General features: G+C 36.3%; 1 protein-coding gene across 1 annotated transcript in view; it reads right to left on the reverse strand.

The window, feature by feature from the left end:
• Positions 1 to 22,351, reverse strand: part of Klhl32 (kelch like family member 32) — a 184,823-nt gene that overhangs the window by 86,706 nt on the left and 75,766 nt on the right. Inside the window, exon 5 of the mRNA XM_026392749.2 lies at positions 14,510 to 14,617. Within this exon, the coding sequence (XP_026248534.1) occupies positions 14,510 to 14,617 (108 nt within the window). The remainder of the gene's footprint in view (positions 1 to 14,509; positions 14,618 to 22,351) is intronic.

Here is a 22,351-nt window from a genome sequence, read left to right on the forward strand (position 1 = left end):
GTTGCTTTCATATGCTTTTCCTCAAAGAAATATGATACTGAACATTTCATGTGCTTGTTTGTCATTTTCTTTGAGACAGGCTTCCCAGGTCTTCTGCCCATTTTTAAAACCAGATTGTTTATTTTTCTTTTGTTGAGTTTTTAGAGTTCTTTGTGTATTTTGGATAACAATCCTGTCAGATGTGTTTTTGCAAATATTTTCTCCAATCTATGGTTTGTCTGCCATTTCCTTGATAATGAAGTCTTTAATGTTAGTAAAGTCCAACAGAGACTAACCCACAAAACTACAATTACCTTATATTAGACAAAGGTGCTAAAAGCATGCACTGGAGAAAGGGTAGCATCTTCAACAAATGGTGCTAGGAAAACTGGAAATCCATATGCAACAAAATGAAATTGAATCCCTATCTCTCACGGTGCACAAAAGTTAACTCAAAATGGATCAAGGATCTCAGAATTAAAACAGAGACTCTGCGTCTATTAGAAGAAAAAGTAGGCCCTAATCTCCATCATGTGGGGCTAGGCCCCAATTTCCTTAATAAGACACCTATGGCACAAGAATTAAAACCAAGAATCAACAAATGGGATGAATTCAAACTAAAAAAATTTTTCTCAGCAAGAGAAATAGTATGTGAGGTGAATAGGGAGCCTACATCCTGGGAACAAATTTTTACCCCTCACACATCAGATAGAGCTCTAATCTCTAGGGTATACAAAGAACTCAAAAAGCTAAACAACCAAAAAAAAAAAAAAAAAAACAACCAAATAACCCAATCAGTAAATGGGCCAAGGACCTGAACAGACACTTCTCAGAAGAGGATATACAACCAATCAACAAATATACGAAAAAATGCTCATCATATCTAGCAATCAGAGAAATGCAAATTAAAACTACTCTAAGATACCATCTCACTCCAGTAAAAATGGCAGCCATTATGAAGACAAACAACAACAAGTGCTGGTGAGAATGCGGGGGGAAAAGGTACACTAATATACTGCTGGTGGGACTTCAAATTGGTGCAGCCAGTTTAGAAAGCAGTATGGAGATTCCTTGGAAAGCTGGGAATAGAACCACCACTTGACCCAGCTATTCCTCTTCTCAAACTACCCAAAGGACCTAAAAACAGCATACTACAGGGACACAGCCATATCAGTGTTTATAGCAGCACAATTCACAATAGCTAGACTGTGGAGCCAACCTAGATGCCCTTCAATGGATGAATGGATAAAAAAATGTGGCATTTATACACAATGGAATATTACTCAGCACTAAAAAATAATAAGATCATGGCATTTGCAGGGAAATGGATGGCATTAGAGCAGATTATGCTAAGTGAAGTTAGCCAATCCCCAAAAAACAAATGCCAAATGTCTTCTCTGATATAAGGGGGGTGACTCAAAATGGAGTAGGGAGGAAGAGCATGGGAAGAAGATTACCTCTAGATAGGGAAGAGAGGTGGGAAGGTAAGGGAGGGAGAAGGAGAATTGCATGGATGCTGGAAGAAGACTCTCATCGTTATACAAAATACATGTATGAAGATGTGAGGAAAAAAAAAGAATAGCATTACCTTAGATAAGGTAGAGAGAAATGGGAGGGGAGGGGAGGGTATGGGGGGATAGGAAATACAGTAGAATGAAACAGACATTATTATTACTGTGTGTATATATGTGACTGCATGACCAATATGATTCTGCAACCTGTACACTCAGAAAAATGAGAAATTATATCACATCTGATTCAAATATATGATATATCAAAGTCATTGTACTGTCATGTATAACTAATTAAAACAAATAAAAAAATTTAAAAAATGTTAGTAAAGTGTAGGTTATCAATTACTTCTTCCATGAACTGCTTTTTTTGGTGTCTTGAGTCTTTATCATACCTAAATACCTCTTGTTTTTCTCCAATGTTGTCTTCTGGGAGTTTTCTAATTTTGTGTTTTACATTTAGATCCATTTTGAGTTAATTTTCATGATGATTGTAACATTGAAGCTTAGATTTATTTATTTGTTTGTTTATTTTCACATGTGGATGCCCAGGTGAATCAGCCCCATTTGTAGAAAAGATTGCCTTTATTATATTGCCTTTGTTACTTTGTCGAAGAGATCAGTTGACTACATTTATGTGGGTATATTTATGGGATTTCTATTCTGATCTAGAGGTCTATTTGTCTCCTTTTTAGCCATCACACTGTCTTGATTACTGGAACTTTTTATTAAGTCTTGAAGTCAAGAATTTTTATTCCTCCAACTTTGTTCTTCTCATTCACTATTGAGTTGACTATTCAAAGTCTTTTGCCTCTCCATGTAAGATTTACAATCAGGTTGCTGGTATCCACAAAATAATTTTCTGAAACTTTAATTGGTATTGCAATGACTTGATAGATCAAATTTGAATGAACTGACATCTTAACAATATCCCATTCAGAGATACTTATTCCACAGTAACACATGGAGGTACACAGAATAAGTTCAGAGACACAGGGACATTTGGGGATTGAATGTTGGGAAGATGCAGCTCTTCCTCTCTGCTTTTATTTTTTAAATAGAAGGTGAATTTTCCTTATGGTATGTGTATTATAGTTTGGGTAGTGGGCACAGTGTTTGAGAAGAGAGGAGAAGGAATGAGAAATTCATCAGGAAAGGAGCAAGGCAAATTTGCTACTGAAACAAGTTTGCATTGCCTGGCAAAGACAAATTTCTATCTTATATTTAGGATCATGGATTTTTAGATGAAAACTGAAACTTTCTCCAGAAACAATCAGCAAGAGTAGATTCTTATAACTGGATTCAACTAATAATTCTCTGATGGTGCCACAGATTGGAATCAGGCTTGGTTTCCTCTTAGATCAGTGGTTTTATTTATGGGATTGTACCAAACTCTCTCTACCTTACACATATGCTAATATAGAGATGAATGGCCATGATCTGTTTTTCAGGAACTCGATCTATTCAATACCATAGAACAGGTGGCTATTATTTTATTTCTGCCATGTACAGTGCAGATTAACCACTTATTTTTCAGGCAGTGCTCTGTGAAGTACTACAACTCAATTATTCATTCTTCAATCTGAATCAGTGTAAATTTTAGAGCATGGGTATTTCACTGTGCTCTATATGCAAATAATTCAGATCCTTGGTAACCCATTTCTTTAAAATGCAATGAGGTATTGATCTGGCATTTCCAATCACAGTTTAACCCATTCTGAGAAAGCATTCAATTTGCATTTTTTTTCCATCAATACGTTCTTAATATCTAGTAAGCCTTTAATGGATAATAGGGGCTCATTGGGCTCATTAAGTATTTGTTTAATTAATGGATAATAAATTTGAGGATAAAAATATAAATGTATGTTGTTTTTATCAAATATACAAAGGAAATAAAATATTTGCCAATTAACACCATGTTCAATATGTTCAAAGTATTCCTTTATTTGAATGTTCTCACCATTATTATTCTCAAATGTGATATCTACTTGCAATATAAATCTGCTAAAAAATTCTGTTTGGCCAATTATGTATCCTGATATTAATCACAAGACCATATGTGTTTGCCATCAAGTTGTTTTCTTCTAAAAAAAAAAAAACTTTTCATTTAGAATTGTAAAACTCCCATATGCTATCACTTTATACAAATGCTAAGTGCTTCCAGCAGAGGGCTCAAGAATTCCATTTTAAGGAAAAAAGTTTAAAAAGCTCATTGTGCAATAGTAGCTACTATAAAACTCTTTCAGAAGGCAATTCCATAAAAAGTATGTTCCTCCTCTTACTGACATAATTCCAGGTCTCTGAATTTACTTTAAAAACATTACAAATGAAAGAAAAAAACTTAATTATAACAAGGCAGCATTATTTGTATCTTCTGAATTTATGAATAAATGTACTTATAGCTTATCTAATTCCAGAAAAGAAATTGAAGTAAATTATAATCACAAATCTTTGTAAAATTACATGAGCATATGGACAAAGGGCAGAAGAAAGTGAGACTTAGAGTGCAATGATTTTTTTACTTTTATCGTTACTTAGGTTTGTATAAACATTTGGATGATATTCTTTCATTTTCAAAGATAAAAAAGAGTATTATTTTTCAAAAGTTTGCATGCCCCTTATTTTTAGTACTGAAAAAAGGATGGAAAAGTTCAGAAGTCAAGTGCAATTGTTTATTTATGGAACAAGTTTGGGATTTTCATTGGCAGAATTAACAGGGTGTAGCACAACTTGATCCATGCTTATGAGTAACATTAAGGTGCTTCTGGGACAGCAAAAATTTGCAGACAGATGTCCTAAATCTTCTTACTCACTTTATGTAATTATACTTTGCCTCATTTCAAAAAGGATCTGTAGCATCAATATAAGCAATTAAGTATTAGGAGAATAACTCAGGAAGAGAAAATAGAAAACAAAAAGTAATCTGAGGTCAGGAGAAGATATAAATGAGTGTGTGCATGTGTGTGTATATGTGTGCGAGGGTTGGGTGGATAGAGAAAAAGAACCTCCTTCCTTATAACTATTGTAAGTGGGACATAAAACTAAAAACGAAGTATAACCTAATATAAGATCAAATGGTAAAAATAATAAAGAAATTGCTAGTTTTTCTAGACCCTGAGGTCTAAAGAAAATTTTCTTGCACACATTAAGAAGATTGTTGAATGATTTATTTGGTGATACTTTCAATACCATCATAAGCATATTTTATAGAGCATTGCATTAAAAGTAAAGGTTAATAAAATGATTATTTAAAACCCAGACATTTAGTTTTCTAATTTTGTGGCTTGATATAGGTATAAATTCAGAATGCCTGAGCACTGCTTCTCAATGAACTCAATGTCACCCTATTTAGGACAATTTAGAAACGTGTGTGGACGTTTTTAGTCATCCCAGGAGGGTAGACAATAATGGTATTTATTGAACAGTAGCCAGGTTTTCCAGATGCCAGGCAACACACAGGGCAGTCACCAACCACAAAAAATTGCACAATAGCTTGCACCCTTGAATGCCCTGCTGTACATGCATATAAGTGAAATTTTCTTTATAAAGATTAAAGCCCAGGGCTGAGGAGGTGGCTCAAGCCGTAGCGCGCTCGCCTGGCATGCGTGCGGCCCGGGTTCGATCCTCAGCACCACATACCAACAAAGATGTTGTGTCCGCCGAGAACTAAAATAAATAAATAAATATTAAAAAAAAAAAAAAAAAAAAAGATTAAAGCCCAAATTCTAACTTTGTTTTAGATATAAATCACTTTGTGTTGTTCTGTGTCAAAATAAATTGACTTTTACAACAATGCTACCACTATTAAAATCAAGAAAAGACTCTTGCTTTTTTTGTTAGGAATTTTATTAAGAGGGGTTCAGTATTTGAGAAAATCATGTTACTTAGGCTTCACCTGTGGGGCATCTGAGTTGCCAGCATAACATTTACTTATCAGTCAGCATCTGTCCCCATCATGGTGATTCTACCTACAGGCATAGACAGAGGATTATTACTTCTTTTGGGAGAGCTATGTGTTAGTGTGTACATACTTACATAGGTAGTATCTTAAATATATATGTTTATTTCCTTGTGTTCGTTCCCTACATGTTTTCACAGAATTCTATTGGTGTTTAGAGTAATTTGAGTAGGGAAGGAATATTATCCAAGAATATAATTTCAGGATAGTAAAAATGGCCTTCTTATATAAAGTCTGATAGATAAGATCAAGAACCACCAAGCCAGATGGAGTGACTATATATCTCCTGTGTATAATTTTGTGTATAATATTTCCTAAATGAACTTTTGGCAAAAGCATCCTGCAAACAGGATGAGGCTAGAGTATAATTACTCTTTTTTCCCTACCAAAGGAAAAAGTTCATGTACTTTAAAAATCCATCAATAAGTTGATATCTTCTTACGAAAATTAAGGAACTAACCAAGAGTCTCCACTAAATAAATGGTTAACCTTCCTTCACTCAGGTGATTTGAGGAAGCAACTAAAGGAAGGGTGAACATTTTCTTAGGAAATGACTCTGAGTACAACCAACACTAAGAAATTTCAATGATCAATACAGAACACAAGGCTGGGCATGGTGGCACATGCCTGTAATTCCAGCGGCTCAGGAGGCTGAGGCAGGAGGATTTTGAGTTCAAAGCCAGCCTCAGCAATTTAGCAAGATGCTAAGCAACTCAGTGAGATCCTGTCTGTAATAAAATACAAAATAGGGGTAGGGATGTGGCTCAGTGGTCGAGAGTGCTCCTAAATTAAATCCCGGTACCCGCCCCCTACCCTCCCCAAAAGAACACAATTGTAAAGATTTTTGTTTAGAAATATTTAAAAATGGAGTCACTGCTCACTTTCTATGGCAAAGGAAAGAAATCTCAGATATACACTATGAATTACAAAACGGGTGGTGATGGGATTTTTCTGAACATTCAAGAGAAATAACTGTAAGAAGTGCAAAATCCACCCCTCAATTAAGTAGGTAGTTTGACCTACTGTTTTGATTTTCTGGATACCAGCCACTTCTACTTTGGAGGATGTCTGTCAGAGAAGGACTGATTATTGTCCCACTTATGACAATAAAATCATCATCAGGGGCAAAAAAAGCAACACTTCTCTTTTGATTCCCTCTGCTCGTAAGGTAATGGGTAAAGAGGATTAGGAGGACAGTGGAGGAAAGAAGGGCAACAAATCAAGCTCGTTCAAATAGAGTTTTACAGACTGAAGACTGGCTTAAAAACACAGAGGGACCACAATCATGCTGTCACAGTCTTTGGAGACTCTTGTGGTGTCATCAGCACGCGTTCTCTGTACATAAGAGCTCCGCACCTTGGCCCCTGGGTTCCTTAATTCAGAATGGGTGCTGGAAAATATATAAATGGTGCAAGCACCTTGTTCAAACATATTTTGTTTTCATTAGGCAACTGAGTTTAATAATATCCTGAAAAACAAGGCCTGAAATGTATTACTCAACTAATTTTTGATATTTAACTGCTGGCACCTTCAAACCCCACCCGTCCTGTTTCCTGGCTTGTTCCACAACTGGGCACAAATCTAAGAAAGCTCAAGAGCTCCTTTCCAGCCACCAGAGCCTGCAGAGAGAATCTTGTCTCAGTCCCACCTCTAGTAAAAGCCAAAACCACTCACCCCACCTTTCCTTCCTCTCTCAAGCCATTTTTTGGTGCTGGCTTCTGAGCCACCCTGCTCTCTGCAGAAAGCCTCATGACGTTATGGCCTTTTTCATCCCCTGTTGGAATGTGTGTGGCATTATCAATCTCAACATGGAATCAAATTTGGAGGCTGGGGGTGGGGAATCCTTTTTCTACAGAGTGACTGTAAGACCATGAAAAAATACCAAATTGCAAATTATTAGAGAAAAACAAAAATATATTTTCTAAAAAAAAATCATCATATCAGCTTTACTACTGGACAAGAGTGTGATCTCAGAAATGTGGCTACAGTGACACTTGCTCACTCAGAGACTTTTTAGACATTAATTTGCTGAACAAATGGCCTTACAATCTTCATGTATAAACTATGCTCTAAGTACAGTCTGACCAGACAGCACACACTGATTTAATAAGGGAGAAGACTGGTGTGAAACAGAGACCATCAGTTAGAGCTGACCCTGCTCTACAGGGAAGAACCCCTCCTGCAGGACTTCACTCTGTCTGAAACAGTTATTCTCTTTTAGTAAAGAGCAGACAGGAGCAGGCCCAGCAAAGTCGCTGTTATTCTTAGCTGAGGAAAGTCTGCTGCTTGAGGTCGGCTTCTAAAAAGCTCAGTTTTTTTTTTTTTTCATGATAAATGGTTAGGTCTCCAACCTAACTTTTGAAACACCAAACCATGTCGAGGATGATTATTTTACTTGACATCTTGAGAAGCCATAAAAATTCCACTTGGAATAAGCGTCCAAGAGCCACAGGCACAGTTCTTGTCTGTTAAGTGGGTCAACATGTTCCGAGAAACCAAGACCTGGAACACGTGATGAATTTACCTTAAATTGAAAAGCAGATTAATCTGCTTGTTTGCTTCAACAATGCATGAATAAAAGAGAAAAAATTTTCCTAAATGCAAATAACATAGAGTTTTAGAAGATTCCAGAAAGTTAAAAAAAGTCACTGATGGAATTTGAGTGACCCACTTTGACCTTCTGTGTCTAAGTCCAGTTGTGGACTTTGGCAAAACTCTAACTAAGGAGAGGAGAATAAGACTGCTTTATGCAAAATTTAAAAAATATTCTTCCTTAGATGTGGATTTCAGATTGTGCCCTCCATTGTCTGCTACACAGTGAAGGTGGTTTGGGGGCCTTAAACTCACCAGGCTTCTGTAAGTACTGCTGGGTAAAGAGAGGATTCTAGAGTTAAAATATTTAAACCACTGAATTGTCTTAACACTGCTCCCAAGAGAAGCATTTGAGAAAAAATTCTCCTGCATTTGTTCCATGTACTAGCATTTAGTTCAACCAGGTTATGTTTATAGTAAATACGATGGAGACTTTTCCCATATAAAGTGACAAATCTACCCCTAAAGGGATGGTCCATGTGAAAGCAGTTCCAATTAAGATTCCTGTCACTCTCTTGCCTTGCCTGATGTTCAGGTCTCCAGAGGAAAGTACTCTGTTGTGGAGAATACATTTTCAATCAAAATGTTATGCTACAGTGCATAACTTATCGGGGATATGTATTCCTGTGAACCTATGAGGGAGTCAAAAAATCAGAAGGAAAAACTTCAGTGTATAATAGCATGGAAATTAGGGCGGGGGGGAAATTCCTTTAGTTTTCAATTCCTATCTGTGTGAATAGTTTGACATGATTGTAATTATAGCTACAAAGAATTTTTTTTCACCCAACAGTGTGATACCAGCTTTCCAAAATGTTTTAAAATATGAATAGAAATGGTTACATAATATTTACTTGTGAAGATTGTGCCAGAGCATTCTCCGGGTCAGAGAAGGGTAGTTAGGATGGGCACTCCCAAAGAGCTGGGTTCTACCATGATGCTGAGAATTCAAGGGCTTGAGTTTCTCGGCTTATGAAGAGAAAAGCAAGGGAATATGAATACCAAAGAACTTGTCTTCATCAGATGCCAACATAGCTGGTTCATGGCTGATAAAGTTAGTAGCATCTCAAAGTGGGAAATTTTGAAGGAGACAACAAACATCACTACCATTTGATGAACAGTTTATCTTCTTCCTAGATTTCTGGAATCTCTTCATCAGGCTACAAGGGATGGAACAGGAGGAGGAGAATTCTCTGGAAAGTAAAAGGAGGCTAGCTAGGTTTAAACTCTTGTTCTACTATATGTACAGATTTTTAAAAAGATGCTTGGCATAGGGTCTATCTTCTTTAACAGCTTCGTAACCAGAGGGCTAAACAATAAACTTCACTATGGTTCATCTTATTTGCTTCCATTTTGGTACTAAGTTACTCAAATTCCTAGAGGCTTATTCTGAGGCCTTTGGGATTAGAAGTCCTTCCAAATTCCAAGTAGGGCTCTTTGCTTAATAAAAATGATTCCATATAATCTGTTCCTCACTGTCTGGTTGGGTTTTTCTTAATCAATACCTATTTGCTCCTAGGTGGCTAATCTCTTGTCTAGTTTGGAATGAGATTCCTCATCCCAGCCAACATCTCCATCAGAATTCCTCTGCTCTTCTTCCTCGTGTTTCTTCTACTCAAGACTCTTTAATATAAATGCATTCTTGGCCAGTGTTGAAAAGTAAGAAGAATAAGGGAGGCCAGGGTAATAGAATGAGTCCTCTTGTCCACCAGGGTAAGTAGGAGTTTATATTTTCTTAGATTCATTTTTTTCTCCCTAAAGCAGATCTGCCCAGTGACACATCTCTTCATTTGCTTCTGATCTTGTTCCTAAAACAGGGCAGTGGAACAGATAGAGCCTGGTCCTTTTGCCCTCCATGGATGATTCTACTATAATCATGGCAATTGTGCATGGCTTTGCAAGGACACTCACAAAGGCTGCAATGAATCCTGAGCTCTGCTTAAGTAATGCTATGAGCAGGTGTACCCAGAGGACTGGCACGTCTCTAACAAGTGCAAAGACACTGTATGTTTGTGCAACCCCATGTTTGCTCGTCAATAGGTAATGTGCATGCACTTTCAGAGGAAAAAGTTCACCTTTTCTTTAAAATTTCTTGGATGAAATCTGTAGGGCAATTTTAAGAAGGCTATACTTTAGAGCTGTGTGTAGGAGGAACACGCACACATCATTACACTTAGCAGTATTCATTCATCACTCCTACACTGTATTTCCAACTTTTCTCCAAGACAGAAATGATTTTCAGTCACTTAAAATACTTACATTTTATACTATGCTTACTATAACTGACTAACATGTAATCAACTCTCAGGAAAAATATCTAAAGGTAGATAAATTCAATGTTAACCCTGCATTTTTTACAAATCTATATACATATCATGGCTAAAGACCATTTATCAGCAAATGTCCACAATGGTAAATAACAATTAAGCAATTGAAGAACTGTGCTTTCATTCATGCTTCTGTATTTCAAATTCTTTGCTTAATGTTAATTTCAGTTCCATAGTAAGAGAAAGCAGCTGTTCACATCTCCCCAGTATACTACAATACCATTGTTTTGCTATCATCTATGTCTCACTCTCAGAGGGAAAGTGGATTTATTATAAAGTCATGTTGATGCATGAGAAGCCAAACTTCCTTGGATGTTGTTTAGGAAAGACTTATCATTTTCCATTATGCAGCACAGTGATCACACAGAGGATACAGCACAACTCCAATTCCTCATGGACCAAGGGTTGGAAAGCATAGCTTACATGTAGAAGAAACTATCAAAATGGTCACTCTCTAAAATCTCCAAATACTTCTGTGTCTCCTTCAACAAAGCACAGCAAACATGAATCAATTTTTCCTTAATGACATTGGACATTTAAAAGAGACAACAGATTTGAAATTAGGAGGACTGAATTCCACTAACTGGATGAAAATGCACAGGGAATGCCTTTGATTTATGGGTGAGCAGCACAATTCACAATAGCTAGACTGTGGAACCAACCTAGATGCCTTTCAATAGATGAATGGATAAAAAAATGTGACATTTATACACAATGGAATATTACTCAGCACTAAAAAGTAACAAAATCATGGCATTTGCTGGGAAATGGATGGCACTAGAGCAGATTATGCTAAGTGATGTTAGCCAATCCCTAAAAAACAAATGCCAAATGTCTTCTTTGATATAAGGGAGGCAACTCAAAACAGGGCAGGGAGGAAGAGCATGAGAAGAAGATTACCATTAAACAGGGACGAGAGGTGGGAGGGAATGGGAGGGAGAAGGGGAATTGCACGGAAGATGGAAGGAGACCCTCATTGTTATACAAAATTACATATAAGATGGTGTGAAAGGGAAGAAAAAACGAGAGAGAAATGTATCACAGTAGATTGGGTAGAGAGAGGTGATGGGAGGGGAGGGGAGGGGAGGGGGGATAGGAAGGGCAGCAGAATACAACAGACATTAGTACTGCTGTATGTATAAACGTGACTGTATAACCAATGTTATCCTACAATCTGTACACATAGAAAAATAAGAATTCATACCCCATTTGAATCAAATGTATGATATGTCAAGATCATTGTATTGTCTTGAGCAACTAATAAAAAAAATGGGTAAAAAAAAAAGAAAGAAAATGCACAGGGAGAATTATCTTAATCAATTCACTGAACTTCCCTAGGTGTCCAGAGCGGTGAATGGATTATGGTCCTTGAACTGCCTGGAGATAGAGGTGATATCTCTCTTGAGAATTTCTCAGTGCAAAGGCGCTGATTGAAGATTGCCCAGTTGCTATGGTGACACTCTGTTCAAAAGGGAGTTCTGTGCCAGCCACAGAATTTATCAGTTCTTAACTTCAGGTTCAAATGCCCTGCCGGGGAGTAGAGTTATGTGCATAGCTGATAAAATTATATCTGGGCTGCAAAAACGTTTATCCTTCACTCTGAGTGCTTTGAAGAAACTTTCTCACAATAAATCCTTTTGATGTTTAAACCTATATAATAAATGTGCTGAGCTTGCTCATGGTCAGTCTTCCTTCATCACAGGTAGCTGAACCACCAAGTCCCGGCCTTTTTTCTATTTGTGTGTTTGTCTTTTCTCCATCTCCTCACCCATGGCTCCAGTTAGTCCTAAATAAGCTGTCATGAAGGTTGCAAAACCTGAGCTTTTTTTGTCTTTCAAATGGGATCACCATATTCCTCAGGACTGTTTCAAAAATTAAGCTGAGTAGCACCCACAAAGTGCATTGTGCTCTGGCTGTTTCAGAAAGTGTCCCATGAGATGTCAGTCCTCCTCCTGCCCTGTCTGGACACAAGCTGAATAGCTGGGTACTGTGGTGTGCTGTAGGCTTGGCACCACTCAGTGAATACACTCAGAAATGGGACTCTGGTCTCTGGAAAGAATAAAGGCAACTTTGGGTTTGGCACTAGGTCTTGCTTTTCTTTTTTCTTTTTTTTTTTCTCCTAAAGGCACAATACTTGTCACCCATGTATTTTCTTCCTATTTGGCTTTCCATTCCATTCAAAGTGAAATTTGAGTGTATAAGGCAAAAGACTGCTGGGGAATGGGATATGGCCGCCCTTCAAACTTCTCTCCTTTTCCTAAATAAATTTCTTGCCCTTTAGAAAATCGGTTCCCTTTCTGCTATCTTCGGTTCACATTTATGGCACAGGCTCTGTATGTGTGTACACATATATGTACATACACACACATGCTGTCCCTTCTGAAGGAAGCCACAAAGCAATCAAGGCAAACAATAAGGCAGTAAATCTATCTACATGTGTATTTTAACCTAAACATACTCACCTGCACAATCATGACACAGAGTAACTTCACCTTCCAAAAGTTCACTCATTCTACCCTTCATAGTCAAACTCCACTCCCATCCCAACCCCTCTTCTCTGACTAGTATGCTTTTTTTTTTCCACATTTTTTGTGCACTTAGGCTTACTACTAATTTAAACTTACTTTACAATCTATAATCTCTAAGCTTAAACCATTTAGTTGTTAATGCAGCTAAGCAAGGAAGCTACTTATTTGAATGGATTTTATCAAAAACCAATATTTCTATTTCATTTTCACTGCCTACCAGTGGAGTATGAACTATGAGTCATTAAGCTTAGCTGAGACACAGGACAGGCAGACACAGGTCTAACTGCAATTCAGGTGTTAAAAAAGAAATGTACACAATAAATGATGTAAGGCCTGACATATTTCTTGATATCTGTAAACCAAAAAGCATAGATACATTATTTACTCACCACTAGAAAAATGTCTGGCAACTCTATGAAAAATGACTGCCTTCCTTAATTCTTAAAGCATGATTTTGGCTGGCTGACTCTGAATTAGTGATCTATCTCCCTTCTCTTCCTCTTTGTATATCCTACTTGATAACTTGATTTCTTTTTACCTTCTATTATTTTTATTCCACATGCCACAGTTGCTTAAATTTTTCTATAACACATACCTTGAGTTTTATGAACTCCAGAAAGGCATCTGGACAGTATCATACATATTAATAAGTCTCTAAAGAAAATTCAGAGGAAAGGTGAACTCTCACACATATTAAGACCCAAATAGCAACTTCTCTCTGAAATTTTTCTGATGTCCCAAGTGACCATGTACTCCTTTCCCCCACTGTGTTTTGCATTCCGCTTCTCCCATAACTCCCAACTCAGGGAGGAGGTACAATTATGTATTTGCCTCTCTCTCCCCCCCAGGATATGAGCCTGTCAAAAGAAGAGGTCCCTTTTTTAGCACTAGAAGACATTGAACCCAAGTTGGATGAAAAGAAATTAAAGCATAACAGTTTATAAAGTAAGATAAGCATGGAACCTGTACCTGGATTGATTTATTTAACTAGTCCTCAAGTGTAAATGGATGTCCTTGCAATCCTCTGGAGATCCCTGAAAATCCTATAACTATTTTAGTGATGAACAAATTAGGATTTGTAACTATCATGTTCTAACCAAAATGCCTTAGACCTTGACTCTGAGAGTAGAGGAGGGGGATACCAAGATGCTGGACACAGCATCTGAGACTTTAAAATAGTTTTTTTTTTTTTTTCTTTTGCAGTGCTGGGGATCAAACACAGGGCCTGGTGCATGGCAGGCTAACATTCACCACTGATCCCAGCACTATTTCCTTCTTGTTAAGACAATACAGACACGGTTAAGTCACTGAGCTTGAATGCTAATCCACGCTATAAAGCATATTCTTTTCCTTATGATAGTCTTTAGGATAGTTTAAAAATTATTAACAGTGAGCATGGAGTAAAGTTAAAATATATTTTCCTTGTTTCGTATTAAAACGCAAATTACTCTACTTACCTTTACATCACTTCAATTATAAAATTAAGCAGATAACGAGACATTTTAATATCAAAATGAGTAACACGAAATATAACTAAATCTCATACCTCCAGGATAATCTCCTCTGGTTAGGTGGAGTTAAAATGTAAAGCCTCTTGGGTCACATTTGGTGCCATACCTGTCCTGTGTATGCAAACTCCAGAGCCTGTTTCAAACCAAGGCTGGTCACACCGTGTAAATTCACCTCGTCAGCTCCACTTTCCACCATGCAAAGACTGAACATTGCCTGAGGTGAGAAAGAGAGAGAGAACAATTCTGGTACATAAAAAGCAAGGAGGCAAGACAATGTCTTCAAGAGACTAGAAAAATGTTTTGCAAGTTAAAGATAGGTTCTGATTTCAGACTGATTTCTATACAGCTTCATTCATACAAGCTACTGCAAATCATTATGATATCTAAGAGTTACGGTAACAACGCACATGGTACTGCATTCCTCACATGCTCCCTCTCATCAGAGATGACTCTATTTGGGTTCACTGAACTCATTCTCTCCACCCTAGGATTTGCAGCTACCAACCAATGTGCAGTAATCCTGAACATTCAGGCCAACTGGACATGAAAAGTCACACTTTCATCTCCTGTCCTTTGCATTTATGATCTGACAATCCCACTTATGGTATATATCATATGTATCATTTAGCCTTATCCATTTTTTCTCTTTTTGCAGTTTCAGTTACCAAGGATTAACCATAATTGGATAATATTAAATGGAAAATTCCAGAAATAAATAATGCATATGTTTAAATTTTTGTGCCATTCTGAATAGCATAATGAAATCTTGTACTATTCTACTCTGTCCCACACAGGACACAAATCATTCCTTTGTCTAGTATCTACATGTACATATACTATGCATGCATTAGTCTCTTAGGAACCATTTTAGTTATCAAATTGACTGAAAGGGTACTAGAGTACTTGTGTTCAAGCAGCCCTTCTGTATTAACCTACCACTATGTCACAATGCCTATGCCACTCACTTCACTCTATCTCATCCCATAGGCATTGTGTCATCTTACGTCATCACAAATGATCAGTGCACAGTAAGATATGCTGAGAGAGATAACACGTTCACATTACTTTTATTATGATATATTGCTGTAATTGTTCTGTTTTATTATTATTTATTGTTTTTATCTTTTATTGTGCCTAATTTATAAATTAAACTTTATCATAGTTATATATAAACAGTAAAAAATAGAGTATATGTAGAATTTGGTCCTATCTGTGTGTGGATTCAGGTATCTACTAGAGTCCTGGAATATATTACCCACAGATAAGGTGGAACTAATTTATACCCAAATGAAATGAAATCAGTATCCTAAACACGTATCTGTATACCCAAGTCCATTGCAGCATTATTCATTATAGCTAAGGTGTGGAGACAAGCTAAGTATTCATCAGACAAGTGATTAAAGAGAATGTGGATAAAGAGAATACATACATGCTCATATGCACATAAAGAGAAATCCTTAAAAAAGAAGGAAATCATGCCATTTGCAACAACATGGGTGAACCTCGAGGATATTATATTAGTAAAATAAGCCAGACACAGAAAGACAAGTACACATATATGGAATCTATAATAGTCAAACTCAGGTGCAGAGGGTAGAATAGGGCTTACCATAGGCTAGGAGGAAGAGGAAATGGGGAATGTCGCTCAAAAGGAGTAAAGTGCCTGTTAATGCAAGATAAATAAGTTCTGGAGATCTAATGTACAGCAATGTCTTTATAGTTAACAATACTACACTATATACTTAAAATTTGCTAAAAGTATACATTTTTCCACTACAAAAGAGAAGGAGAGAGGGAGAAAGAAAAGTGTAATTATATGAGGTGATGATTATGTTATTTAGCTTAATGTGATTATTTCACAATGTATACATATATGAAAACTCTGAGTTGCAAACTTGAAATATACGTGACATATATATTTATATATAAATATACACACACACAATTTTTATTTGCTGATTATATGTGAGTAAAGCTGAAAAAAACCTTGGATTTGAAGTCACAGAATCCTCATTTGTGGTGGGTACAATAGCAGTATAGTGCCTGATATGTCAAGTTCTTAGTTAATATATGTGTTTAGTAACACTGAAATGAAATGAAGTTTCTTTTATGTATTCCCTAGTTTAAGTAATTGATGCATTAGGAAAATATTAGAAATCAAGTGTGGTTATAGGTAAAAAATGCTAATAAGAAATCGACTTTAGAGTTTAAGAGATTCTGCTTTTGCATTTCTAGAAGAAATTCCAAAATGAACAAGCACAGATCACAACTTAAGAAAAATCTTCCAAATTGTTTAATTCTGAATTTGCTTCTAGACTTTTTATAACCATTTCAAAGGAAATTTCAGTCATTTTCAATGTCTGCTTTTTATTATATGGATGGCTAAGTTTTCAGTATTCACCACACTAATTTACTTTTTTTTCAGATCTTCAAATTTGTAATTGCACTGAATGCAGAGGCCAGCTGCTCTCCATCCATCCATATGCAGAGCTGGACAGAAATGGCTCAGACTGCCCAAGAATTACCAGAGTTAATAAAATGGAAAAAATCCCTGAGATCAAAGGTTAAAAAATGGAACAGACTACCAAGTGAGTTTTTAGGATTTCCTAGTATCTTTCAAAAGTAATCAGAGCAATACTGGCATAGAATACTGATCTTCAGAGGCTTGTGATATTGATGTAACTAGAGAAATACTGGCAAAGATTATTGATGATCAGAGGCATGTGAACTATGAAACTTGAAGCCTGGCTTAGTAAAGTTGAACAGAAGACTCAATTCCTTAAATAAGGTACAAGTATATTTGCACATGTTTATATAAGCAAGTGGGTAATTGTATTCTATCAATATAATCAAACAATTTTTTTTCTATAATTGTTGTATTATAGGGTATGATTGTAGGCAGGCAAAGAGACTATTATTTTATCCCATTTACATAAATTATTATTTGGATCATTGCAATGAACATACTTTATTTGTGTAATTTCAAAACAACTGCTTTTTAAAAACTTTTTTCATTTTTAATATTCAGAACTGTGTAAGAAGACACATCTGATTCAGATCCTGGTTTTAAAATCTATTTGTCACTGTGGACAATTTACCTTGAACATGTGACCTCTGGCTGATTTGTTAATTTCTCTGAACCTTGGCTCTCTTATTTGCGAAATGGGGAGAATTAATAACTTCACAAGTTTGTCTTAAGGTTTAGATACATGTCTCCCTTTGATCTATTTAAAACGAGAGCTGAGAAACAACACCCTCCATCCAACCACAACCCAAATTCATGTCTTTCAGATATTTTCCCAATGACAGTCCCACTCAAAACTCCCATCCCTAGCTGCAGGACTTTACTTTGCTGCATACTTCCTTTAGCTGAATACTCAGCTGAACCCTTACTTTTTATGATTGTTATGATTGTTATGACCACAATCGAACAAACTATTTACCTTCTTTATCACACACATGCAGAAGTAACCCCGTCTATCGGGTGGTATTGGACACTTTTTTTTTGTCACTGTGACCATACCCTTACCTTATGAAATTACTCTACCCCAAAAATTGTCACCAACATTTCTATAAAAACAGAACTTCCATTTTAATATCACATCAGAAATTTAGTATTACAAATTTAAAGCTTATAATTTTTAAAAATTAGATAATTAGTTCATTTAAAAATAAAATATGTAATTATTAAATCAAGGTCAATGTCTTGGATTGAATGCATGTACAAGGCACCTCAATTAGGAACACTTCATTGGATAAAGAAGAACCTGGCCATTTGGCACAGTGAAACACCAAGTTGCCTAGGCTACCCAGGCTTGAGAAACAATGTCTAGAGGACTACTAGCGCCCACAGGGGAGGACAAGGACAAAGCCTCCTTTGATAGCAAAAGCAGTGGTAACACCAATAGTGCTATATTTAAGCATCAAATTTCTTGAAAAGGTAAACTAACAGTTCCATGAAGGCAAATACTACATCTTATTTACTTGCTATTACGTTCCAAACCTTAGAATCACATGCATGCTATAAATACAGGTGAGAGTGAATGAGCAAGCTAATATCCTCTTCAAAAACTCATCCACAGATGATGGCCTGCTGTTCTACAGAGTCATAAACAAAAATAATTAGTTCTTTATAGAAAAGCATTTCTGCATGTAGCGTATTTTTGATGTTAGAATATAAAAACCATAGTTAAATAGAGCATCTACCATAAGAAAATACTTCAGAAACAAGTGAGTTCAAAGCTTAGACATTTAGGAAATTAAAAAAGAGGAGAAGAAGAACATATGGCCATGTCTTCTATCAAGCCACAACATTCTGCCAGAGACTAGGATAAGGTTCTGCTTAGAAAAATGAAAGCTTAGCACAGACTCCTCTGGGTTCACACTGTTTTGTCTTTGGGGGAACCTTGGCCAGACTGAGATTTACAGTCATCACAGCTTACTCTTGGCTGATAATGTGCTGCCACCACCACAAATCTTTCTCATTGAAAATCCAATTTTTGAGAATACAATCCACTTTAAATGCTGACCAGAGATTTATGATGTTATTTCTCCTTAATTTTACAAAGAAATGACATAAAAGGATTCCTAAAATCACAGAACATGAATTAAGTTTTCTTGGGTTATGCTAGTTGTCAGGTAGTCACAAAATGAGCTACAACCCCATTTAAGTTGGTACATTAGGCCACAAAACTGACCAGTTGAGATTCTATTACCTCGTCAATGATAAATAAAATGGCAGCTGAAAGATATTTTAGGTACTCAAAGTTGCTGAAATGTTTTTTTTACCTGGTAAGTTATATATAGCTTTGGTGTTAACACTGTATGTAGGCAAGATGTTCTGTGAATTCCATTTTATCAGGAATACAAACAACATTAGAGATAAATTACCTGGATTGTTTTGGGAGCATATTCCATTCTTATTTATTTATTGATTGATTGATGCTAGGGATAACCCAGGGTCTCATGCATGCTAGGCAAGAGCTCTACCACTGAGCCCAACCCTTATTTTTTATGATTGTTAGAGAGTTAAATGAAAGTAAACAGACATACTTAAGGAAGTCATTGAAAAGAGCAATTTGCAATGACTTCAGCGGATCCATCCTTCCATGCTCAGTGTTATATAATTAGTGATGTTTACAATGGGCACCAAGGCATGACAGATTTGCACTAACTTCCAAATCAACAAACATTACGTTTTGCTCAATTTGGTGTTAATGGTGATTGTAGTTTATTGCATTTGGTTATAGCTCACATACAGAATTGGTTGAAAATCTCAGTAAATGTAATCTCAGTTAACTGTAATAGCCATTTTCCCTTCTAGAAGGGAGAGAAATGTTTCTGACCACAACTGCAGTAGACTATTTACCTCCTTTATCACACGCATGCAGAAGCAACCCAGTGCATCTGTGTTTTAGTCAGGTTTTTTTTTTTTTTTTTTTTTTTTTTTTGTCACTGTGACCAAATGTCTGACCAGAACAATTTGGAAGAAAAGAAGTTTATTTTGGCTCAGGGTTTCAGAGGTTTAGTCCATGGTCACTCACCACCATTGCTCTGGGCCTGAGATAAGGCAGAACACCATGGTGGAAGGGCATTGTGGAGGAAAACTTCTCAACTCATGACAAACAGAAAGAGAAAGAAAGTACAAGGAATCAGAAATAAAATATATAATAATCCCCAAGCCCCATTTCCTCCAACCACATACCACCTGCCTATATCTACCACACAGTAATACATTCAAATTATTAATCCATCAAATGGATTAATCCAGTGAATAGGTTATGACTCTCAATATCTGATCATTTCTTCTCCTGCATGAAACAAGAGCTTCTGGGGGGCACCTCGTGTCCAAACCAAAACAATCTGGGAGGGTTAATGGCCTGACAGAGTAGGGATATTTGGTTAGTGGGGGGGGTTCCTCCTATATATTTATAACTGTTTTCATTGTTCCTCAAACAGTAGAGTAATATTCTCAGGGAAGAAAATATCATAGGACAAACTAAATTAGTAAAATTATATTATCATAAATAAAATTAGGCAATTAAACTTAGTATCACTAAAATACCAACCTCCCCTCACCTCAACTATATAAAGAAAAACCTACCTTATATGTTAAAAATCATGCTACAAATAAGATCTTCAAATATATTTAAAGATCTGCTTGTGTATTCAAAGGACTAGCAGCATTTCACAGCTTTGCTCTTGCTACAGTTGTTTCCTAAATTAACCACATGGTGATGATGAGCCTTCGAAAAGGATAAGTACCATTATGGCTTTTCCTTTGTCTCTTTAGAATTCTCCTCCTCTTTGGTATGATCCACCACTCCTTGTAGAACTCTCTTCATATTTGAGTATTTAGAATGATGAGATACCCAATAAATTTGCCTATCGGGCTGTCTCTTTCTGGACAAGTATTAGTAAAACTTTCATAATATTGAATCATATTACCCTCTTGATAACTCTCTCCTCTGGTTCCTAGAAGAAGGTCATTAAGTTTATTCTCTTGTCTTCTCAACAACCCTTCAGATATCTGGTAACAGCTCTTAAATCTCCCACTGTAAAGAACATCAACTCCAAATTCTGAGTCAAAAATATTTGTGCAAAAAACCAAAGGTTGAATGTTCTCTCTGATATGTGGAGGCTAAAACACAACAAAGGGTGGGGGAGAATAGAAGTTCCATAGATTATAGAGGAATGAAAGGAAGGGAGAGGATACAGGAATAGAAAGGACAGTGGAAAGATTCTGATGTAACTTTCCTATGTACACATATAAATACATCACAGTGAATCTCTGTATCATCAGTCTCTTGTGGTCTTGTACAACCACAAGACTGGGATCCTAATTAGAATAAGATGTATTCCATGTTTGTATAAATGAGTCAAATTATAATCTACTGTCATGTATAACTAAAAAACCCAGAAATTTTAAAAATTCAAAACAAACAAATAAATAAATAAAATTATTAGTGTTTGAAGCCAATGCTAGAAATGCTATAATCTGAGCAGAAGGCTTGAGTCCAAATTTTAGTAAGGAAGAACTGGTCCCTAGATTCATGGGGTGGGGGCAAGTACTGCTTCTAAAATAAAGCTTATTTTTAAAAAGGTTCATAGTTTCAAATGCATGATCTCTGAAAAAGTAATTGTCCTATGTTCTTGGACGGTACCAATGACAAGAATCTTCAGGCAAATCCTTCACACCATCCCTTTTTCCCCAATTACTTTGGTTGATTTTCTCTGGTCCATTTCCTTCTTATCACATTTTCCTGAAGAGGAATTTCATGTGGCTGCCTGAAAGCTGCTTTTGACACAAATCACTTAAAACATCCCTATGAAATTAAAAAAGTAGAAGTTTAAAAGAATTTCAGTTTCATATAAAGAATGGCATGGAGTTTCTTGCCTGTCCAATCTGATATTTGTAATGATTCCTGGATTGAGGGCTATGAGGCCCACACTCAGCTTAAGTGACAGTGGTCAGCATCTAGTTATAATATTCCTCATGGGTATAAACAGGGACCCTGAGCAAAGAAGCACTAAAACACAGTTTATGTCCTAGAATTCACAATGTCATCTACAAAATCCATTACCCTTTTTTTTTTCTGTAGAGAACTTTTTGCAAGAATATTGAAGATAACACTATGGAATTTCCTTAATTATTTTGATTATTTTACTCACTTAAAACGTAATGTAAGTTAATCGTTACTCAAAATTTTAACCCAAACTTTCAACAGCCCTTATTTTTAATTTGCTCTTTTAAAATCTTTTTTCTTCAACATTCTAACATAAAATATGGTTTAGGGCTGGGATTGTGGGTCAGTGGTAGAGTGCTTGCCTAGCATGTCTGAGGCACTGGGTTGCTCTTCAGTGCCACATACAAAAATAAATAAAATAAAGTTAGTATGTCGGTCTACAACTAAAAAAAATATATAAAATAAGGTATATACAAATACAC

The sequence above is a fragment of the Urocitellus parryii genome, chromosome 8 (assembly GCF_045843805.1).
Source record: "Urocitellus parryii isolate mUroPar1 chromosome 8, mUroPar1.hap1, whole genome shotgun sequence".
Lineage (NCBI taxonomy): Eukaryota > Metazoa > Chordata > Mammalia > Rodentia > Sciuridae > Urocitellus > Urocitellus parryii.